The sequence below is a fragment of the Eptesicus fuscus genome, chromosome 21, assembly GCF_027574615.1.
Source record: "Eptesicus fuscus isolate TK198812 chromosome 21, DD_ASM_mEF_20220401, whole genome shotgun sequence".
In the NCBI taxonomy this organism is placed as follows: Eukaryota; Metazoa; Chordata; class Mammalia; order Chiroptera; family Vespertilionidae; genus Eptesicus; species Eptesicus fuscus.
This window is the reverse complement of record NC_072493.1, coordinates 50,582,299-50,590,115: the sequence shown is the minus strand read 5'-3', so window position 1 is coordinate 50,590,115 and position 7,817 is coordinate 50,582,299. Positions and strand designations below refer to the sequence as shown.

Sequence of the window (7,817 nt, the reverse complement as noted above, 5' to 3'; positions counted from 1 at the left end):
GGGATGGGAGTCGGAGCTGCTGTCAGAATCTACCAGGAACAAGGGGGTCCACCAGGGACTAGCGACCATCCAGGGCCACCAGGTAGCAAGGGCCACGGGAATTCTCTGAGGCCCATGAGGGACCTTGGACCCACCAGGGACACGGGGACCCACCGTCCTCTTCACGTCCCGTGCGGATCTCGCCTGCTGGCCCACCAGATCACCTGTAACCAGTCCATCTCCAGCCCGGACGCTACCCAGGCCCCAATGCGAGCACCAGGTCAGAAGGTCCTCATACTGGGGAGGGCGGAGGCAGCCCTCTCCCCTCCCAGCTCCAGGCTGCAGCCAGGTCCTGCCCTGCCCAAGTCATCTCCAACCCCCAGGGCTCCTTCCTTGAGTGCACCTGTTTCCTGGACACTGCGCCCCCCCGCCAAGTAATGCCCCTTATTTTCAAAGTAGGAGGCAGATGAGGAGGGTGCTCAGTAATGTCTTCCAAAGACATTCATGTCAGAATCCCTGGAAACTGGATGTTACCTCACATGCAAAAGAGATGTTGTAGATAAATCAGGTGTGCAGGTGAGACAGGAAGCGATGCTTCAGGATCCTCAGGTAGGGATGAGGACAGCTCATGAGGTGAGCGCTAAATGCACGGCAAGGGTCTTTATAAGGAGAAGGCAGGAGATCAGAGCTGGAGGAACGTCACCACCACTGCTGGCTTTGCAGGTGGAAGAAGGGGCCAAGGAATGAGGCAGCCTCTTGGAGCTGGAAAAGGCAATAAAATAGCCCTTGCCAGTTTAGCTCAGTGGTTAGAGCGCTAGCCCGAGGACTGAAGGGTTGAAGGTTCAATTCTGGTCAAGGGCTGGATCCCCAGCCTCAGTCGGGGCACGTGCAGGAGGCAACCAATTGATGTATCTGTCTCCCTCTCTTCGATTCTTTCTGAAAATCAATGGGAAAATTGTCTGGTGAGGACTTAAAAAAAAAAGGGGGGGGGGGAGGGAAGGCAATAAAATGGATTCTCCCCTAGAGCCTCCAGGAGTAGCGTGCCCTGATGACACCTTGATTTTCAGTGAAACTGTTTCACAGTCATGAGAAAACAAATGTGTGTTGTCTGGAGCCACCAGGCTTGTTGGAGCAACAATAGGAAAGGAACACAGTGCCCGGATGAATGTCCGGAATGCCTGCCTGGGAACCCAGGTGTGCCTCGTGGGCAGCAGGCAGCTGGCCCTCTGCTCTCCTGCTCTCAGCTGACCAGCTGCACGGGCTGAGGGGGCACAGACCTGACTGCAGCTGTGCGTGGCCGGAGGGACTCGTGTTTGTGGCCTTTCCTCAGAGGTCCTTGCCTCCCCACGCTTAAAGAAGGCCCTGCTGGACCTGGAGAGCATTGTGCTAAGTGAAATATGCCAGTCGGAGAAAGATAAACATCACATGATCTCATTCATATGTGGAATATAATGATCAACATAAACTGATGAACAAGCATTGATCCAGAGACAAATAGCAGGGGAAGGAGAGTTAGACAGCAACCAAAGGACTTGTATGCATGCATATGAGCACAACCAAAGGGCACAGACACTGGGGCGGTGGAGGCTTGCCCCGGGTGGGAATGGCGCGGGGGGGGGGGGGGGAGGGCAATTGGAGAAAAAGGAGACATGTAAAACTTTAGACCAAAAAAAAAACTTTAAAGTTTAAACAACAAGATCGAATATGTTCCATGACATGAGATAAACAATAAATAAATAAGCTTGTCACAGGAAATAAAAGAAGTCCCTGCTCTGACCCGTAGCTCAGTAGGCTGGAGTGTGGTCCCTGAAGGCAAGGTTTGGATGTGAGCCCGGCCAGGGCACAGAGGAACCGGCCAGCGAATGCACACACGAGTGGAACAGCCACTTGATGTTTCCCTTTCCTTCCCCTTCTCTTAAAGTCAGTTTTTAAAAAAGTAAGTCCCCTTAGTGTCCGCTCAAACTGGGGCTCAGGAGCTGAAGGACAAGGCGGGAGATGCCGGGCAGCCTGGGAGCAAGGAAGGCGGGACCAGGAGCCCGGACCTCCCCTGCTGCCAGGCGGGAGGAGGAGCTGATCTGACCAGAGGGCCAGAGGCCAGGGTCGCTCCAGAAACCGCCCGACTCCTAAAGGGAATTCATGGGAGACCCACAGCCGCAGGGGGCATGACCCCCCCCGCCCCCCCGCGGTCCGGACAGGGGAGGTGGCTGCTGAGCACGTCACGGGGTCCCCTGGTCCAGGGGCAGGAGAGGCCGGCAGCCTCCTCAGTCAGGCGGGAGGAGGGGGCCAGGAGGCCCCCTTGGCGCCCCGTCAGGGAGGGGAGAGCGGCTTTCGGGAGGGAACTTCCTGGAAACGCGGCCGCTCCTGCCTCCTCCGCCCGCCTCACGGGTCCCGCGGCCGGTGGCCTCGGCGGTGGATGACCAGCTGGGATTTCCAGTCGAAGCCGCGGCCGCAGTCCCCGCACACGTGGCGCTGGTGGGCGGCGTGGCTCTTGCGGTGGATCACGAGCTGCGACTTCCAGCTGAAGCCGCGCCCGCACTCGGCGCACGTGTAGCTCCGGGCGGGGGGCGCGCGCCGGGGGGGGCGCGGGGCGCCCGGCTCGCGGGGCCCCTGCAGCGGCTTCGGGGCGCCCGGCCCGCCCCGGTGCGCGCGGTGGTGGATGACGAACACCGACTTCCAGTCGAAGCCGCAGCCGCACTGCTCGCAGGTGTAGCGCTTGCCGCGCGCCTCCGGCTCCGGGGTCGGCCCCGACGCGGCTGACCCGGACGGGCCCTCGCGCTCAGCTCCTGGGGAGGGACGGGCGGACCCGGTGGCCCCGGCGCCCGGACGTCGGTTCCCTTTCCCCCTCGTCCCCCGGCGTGAGCGCCACACAAACCGCCACCCGCCCGGGGCCGGTGCCCGCATCACGGCTGGGGCTGCACTCACCCGGGCGGAGGCTTCCCGGGCCCTCGGCCCCCGAACTCGGCGACCCCGGCTCCAACTCCAACTCGGCCCGCGAGTCCGGCAGGGGAGGCGGCAACCCTGATGGGGGCGGGCGCGGGTAAGGTGCCAATCCTGACACCCGGCTGGGAGAGCCCAGCTCGCCCGAGGAACAGGGTGGGGCCTGGGCGCCCCTCGGGAAGGAGGGAGAAGGCGGGGCGCAGGGAGGGCAGGGTGCAGGGGGGGGGCAGGGAGGCAGGGTGCAGGTGGGAGGGGGCGCAGGGAAGCAGGGTGCAGGTGGGAGGGGGCGCAGAGAAGCAGGGTGCAGGCAGCGGGGGGGGGGGGGCGCAGGGGAGGCAGGGTGCAGGCAGCGGGGGTGGGGACGCAGGGAGGTAGGGTGCAGGTGGGAGGGGGCGCAGGGAAGCAGGGTGCAGGCAGCGGGGGAGGGCGCAGGGGAGGCAGGGTGCAGGCAGCGGGGGTTGGGGCACAGGGAGGTAGGATGCAGGCAGCGGGGGGGGGGGCGCAGGGAGGCAGGGTGCAGGTGGGAGGGGACGCGGGGGGGCGCAGGGAAGCCGGGTGCAGGGAGGCTGGGTGGGAGCGCAGAGAGGCAGGGTGCAGGCAGCAGGGGGGGCGCAGGGAGGCAGGGTGCAGGCAGCGGGGGAGGGCGCAGGGGAGGCGGGATGCAGGTGGGAGGGGGCGCAGGGAAGCCGGGTGCAGGAGACTGGGTGGGGGCGCAGGCAGCGGGGGGGGGGAGGGAGGGCGCCGTCCTCACCCTGGGAGACCACGGAGCCGTACTTCTCCAGCATCACGTCCCAATACAGCTCCTTCTGCGACGGGTCCAGCAGCCCCCACTCCTCCTGCCCGAGTTGGCCATCACTGTGAGCCCTCCATTGGCGACCCCAGCCCCATCCCAGCCTTAGATGACTCCGAGACTGAGTGTGAGGGCCGGGGAGGCAGCGGTCCCACCCCACATCTGGCCGGACAGACTGAGCTCAGGGCCCCTGGGCTGTGGGGGGGCAGGGACGGGTGCCGCCCGCCCACCCTGCTCCGTGAGCAGTGTGTCCCCAGCAGACCAGAGACTCCTGGGCTCCAGACACCTCTCTTCCGGGAGACCCTCCTGGGACAGCTGTGTGGGGCCATGGCTGGCAACCCCGATGTGGGCGCTAGCGGAGGGCGGCTCAGACAGAAGGTGCAGCGGCACAGTGGGGAGCAATGATGTAGGTGGCAGATGGCAAGGGCGGGGCGATGGGCTGTGTCCTCTGTGTGCTCTTTTGGGCTCCCCCCCCCCCCCCCGCGCCGTCCTAGCTCCTGGGGTCCGCACTCCTAACCCCTGGGGTCCGCCCTCACAGCTGGGCTGGGAGAAGTAGTGGTGACAGGCAGGCCGCAACCACAGGAGCCACACGGGGATGGTGCTGGCTGGAGGTGAGGACTTGACCTCTGCCTCCGCCACTCCCCTTCCCCGCACCACTTTCCTACGGGCCCATCAGGCGTGGAGGGAGCGGGGGCACTTGGTAGCGTCCAAGCTCCCTGCACTGGTCCTTCCACTGGCACGTGGAGGGGAGCGGGGAGGGGCAGGTTGCGGGGGCTGGACAGGGCCTGCTGCCCACACTCAGAGAACAGCTGAGCCCACACCCAGCGGAGAGGGGCGGCGGGCAGCTCCCAGGAGGAACCTCTCAGACCTCAGTGCTGGGGGGCGGCTGCTGCGAGGCGCTCAGGCTTCTCTCCACGGTGGTCATCGCATCCCGCCCCCTGCACATGAGGGTGCAAATCCCCGGGGCCACAACCCCCCACTGACTTCTCTGTGAGGAAGCCGGGCCCCAAGAGTCCCGTCACCCTGAGCCACGCTTCCTACGTCCTTCCCGCTGCAGCGACCACCAGTCTGTCTGTCCGTCCTGCGGGGTGACCCGATCCCAATCCAGCCCAGCAGCAGAGAGCGCACGGCTGGCCAATGAGCCTGGAAACGTGGGGTGCTCACCTGCATTCTGGGGGCGTGGAAGGAGGCAGAGTCTGGTTCCCCAGGTCCCACTGGCCCCTCCTGGGACTGGACTGGATGTGGGGGACTGCCGGATGCTAGGAGGTGAGGCAGAGGGGGTCAGGGCTGCCCCCTGAGCTGGGTCGGAGGAGCTGGTGCTAGCAGGCACCCTTCTGGCTCTCAGGGGCTCAGCTCTGCAGTCCCTCGGGGTCCCCATCCAGCTATGGGTGTCCGCACTCCCGCCAGGGGACCCCCTCTCACCCGTCTCCTGCCCGTCAGCATCAGGCTCCTTCTTCACGCTGCAGCTGAGCTGGGCAGACCCCTCCACCTCCATCGGGGCATCCTGCGGCCGCTGGACTCTCTCTGAAGCGTGTAGACGCCCCAGTGAGTCCTCTGCCTTCTGTGCTGCAGGGAGCACTGCTCGCTTCAGGACACGGGCTGTGATCTGAGGGGAAGCGGCAAGTCACGGGGAGTGGGGAGCTCTAGTCCCTCTGCCCCCCACAAAGCCAAGTGGCCACACTCACCCAGCCCAGCAGCTGCCCGGGGTCCTGCTGCAGGCTTTCCACCAGAGCTGCGGCCTCCTCGGGGCTGCCTGGCCTCTGGCCCTGCACCCAGGCCTGGATCTCGGGGGGTAGCGCGCCCAGGAACTGCTCCAGCACCAGCAGCTCCAGCATCTGCTCCTTGGAGTGCGCCTCCGGCCGCAGCCACTGGCGGCAGAGCTCGCGGAGCTGGGCCAGGGCCTCTGGGGGACCAGCTGCCTCCTGGTAGCAGAACCCCCGGAAGCGCAGGCGCGCCGCCTCAGGGTCCTCCAGGGCGGCTGCGGGGCTCACGGAGGGCAGGCGCGGGGGGCCCAGGGAGGATGGCATGATGGTGCCGGGAGCCTTCTTGGAGCCACCGAGAGGGACCTGCAGGAAAGGAAGGGTCAGGGAGCCCACCTAGAGGCCACCCCCAGGGTCAAGCGGACTCGGGTACAAGGGGCGGTGGAGAGGTCGGGTCCCAGGGTCAGGCTGTGGAGACGCGAAAAGCAGGGCGGGGTGAGGTGCGAGGGCAGGACACGGGGGCTGCAGTGGGCGTCCGAGCGACTGGCTACCGGGAGGCTCACGGCTGCGTCCAGAGTCGAGGCTGGACTTGGGGGGCTCCGTGCTCGCCGGCCACAGCGTGCACAGTCTGGACCGAGCATGTGAACGGAACCCCGAGCAGCGCGGAGTCATGAGCCGGCCACTGGGGAAACTCGCCCACCTGGGGGGCTGTCCGACCCGGGAGACCAGTCTCCGGGGTTCGTCTTCCGGAAATGGAAAGAGGGATGAGGTCTTCCCGGAGGAGGCGGCACGATGCCCCGAGAAGGAGCGGCTCGGAAGTGGGGCGCGCAGGGCACGTCGGGAGGTCGGCGGCGCCCCCGAGCGCAGGGAGGAGGGGCTGGGTCCCGGGAGGTGGAGAAACGGCGCCCAGCCCAGCCCGACCGCGCTCACCTCCGCCACCGCGCCGGCGCCGGAGGCCGCTTCCGGTCAGCGGCACCGCGACGCCCCGCCCATCTTTAGCTGGACGCCACGCCCCTCCGTTCGTTGCCCTGGTGACGTCGCGGTGGCCAATCAGGGCCCTGCTCCGACGGCACCGCTCTCCCTTCGGACTACGTTTCCCATGAGCCTCAGTAAGCAAGACGGGCGCGGTGTCCGCCGGCGAAGGCTCATTGTCAGAGGCCTCTCACGCCTGAGAACTGCTCCCGTCCTCGGAGAGAGGAATCTGCAGAGCAGCTCAGTTTGCGAACTCCCCTCGCTGGCGGCTGTTCTTTTTTGCATCCGGGTCTTAGGACTCACCAACTGCCGGGATGGGTTGTTAAAATCCTGCGCATGTGCAAGACGGACCGGGGTCCTATTGGTAAGCGAGGTGAGAGACCTGCCCTTTCGACCAATTAGAGCTGGTCCTATGCGCAGGCCCCACCCCCAGCGCGCTGCTAGAGGCTTGTTTCTGGACGCCGAGTCGTCGCCTTGGTAACGGCGTTCCAGCGCCCGCGCGCCCGCAGCAGTTTCTAAGGCAACAGCGGGAGCGTCATTCCGCCCTGCGCGGAGGCCCGGGTCGTGACCTAGTTTGGCAGAGACTGGTCTCCGGGTGGTCCCACAAGGAAGCGGGGTCCGGTTAGGACAGCCCTCCTGACCCGTGGGCTTTCTCCAGCGAGGAGGGTGCTGGTCCCTCACTCCACCTCCGCTGGGCGCCCTGCGCCGGTGGGCACCCGTTTACCGAGGAGGAAACTGTCCCATGACTTACATACGGAGTCTGACACATCTTCAGACAGCAGAACTGTACTGCACGGTGAAGGATGGGGGTTTTGTCCAGACTTATGGACGTGCTCAACCTCTTACTTTGGGGGCCAGAGCTAGTAAGCTGACCTTTATTTTTAGTTTATCTCAGTAGGCAATGCCATCGTTTTTAAAATCTGACGGATGAGGCCAGGTGTGCTTCCACACATAAAGTGGCTGAAAGACGACGTATTCCATCCTAAAACGCATCTCCCTGTCTGTCTGGTTCCTTCTGATGCCGAGGAACCCCTGGCCCTCAGCTCGAGATAAAGGGCTGTGGCTTCATCACGGACTGGGGGGCGCTCTGAGCGTGCGCGTGGCTGGGCTTGTCAGCTCTTCCCAGCAGCAGCATTAGATGGCGTTATTTTGTGGGGCTTAGGTCTTTCCTCAGGGAGTGGGGACTCCCCAGAAACTACTCTCACCGTTCCCACTTAGGTGCAGAATGCCCTTGCTATGGGCATTAAGCTTTGTCTTACACACTCTCCTCTGTGGTCTCAGTAGCCTTCTGACCCAGAAAGACCAGGGACACTTTTACCGTCACCGGCTGTTTGGGGTTAAGAGCAAGTTAGCCAGCCTGGCAGGAGGGGGCACCCCATGACCCGAGGAAACTACGGCACAGAGGGGGTGTGAGTTGTGCACAGCTGAGCCAGGCCCAG

General features: G+C 64.7%; 1 protein-coding gene across 3 annotated transcripts; it reads right to left on the bottom strand.

Annotated features, from left to right (window-relative positions):
- Positions 1–1,296: 1,296 nt before the first annotated feature.
- On the bottom strand, positions 1,297–7,007 carry ZNF446 (zinc finger protein 446). 3 transcript variants are annotated; one of them, XM_054710251.1, is made up of 7 exons: positions 6,107–7,007; positions 5,392–5,772; positions 5,129–5,312; positions 4,871–4,965; positions 3,668–3,752; positions 2,902–2,997; positions 1,297–2,762 (listed from the first exon to the last, which is right to left on the bottom strand). In XM_054710251.1, the coding sequence occupies exons 2-7, from the start codon at positions 5,731–5,733 to the stop codon at positions 2,359–2,361; spliced, it is 1,206 nt and encodes a 401-aa protein (XP_054566226.1). In that variant the 5' UTR covers positions 5,734–5,772; positions 6,107–7,007; the 3' UTR covers positions 1,297–2,358. The 3 variants fall into 3 exon arrangements, with proteins under 3 accessions (XP_054566226.1, XP_054566227.1, XP_054566225.1); XM_054710252.1 differs by having other exon boundaries at positions 6,337–7,007; XM_054710250.1 differs by lacking the exon at positions 6,107–7,007 and adding an exon at positions 5,958–6,076.
- Between the last annotated feature and the right edge of the window lie 810 nt (positions 7,008–7,817).

What these genes read in the sequence shown, in the direction of transcription:
- ZNF446 (XM_054710250.1), bottom strand. Translation starts at nt 6,047, where the DNA reads ATGCTCGGTCCAGACTGTGCACGCTGTGGCCGGCGAGCACGGAGCCCC. An exon ending in ACGCAGCCGTGAGCCTCCCG is followed by an intron (nt 5,773 to 5,957) that starts GTAGCCAGTCGC and finishes CCTTTCCTGCAG; the next exon opens with GTCCCTCTCGGTGGCTCCAA. An exon ending in CCGGGCAGCTGCTGGGCTGG is followed by an intron (nt 5,313 to 5,391) that starts GTGAGTGTGGCC and finishes GCTTCCCCTCAG; the next exon opens with ATCACAGCCCGTGTCCTGAA.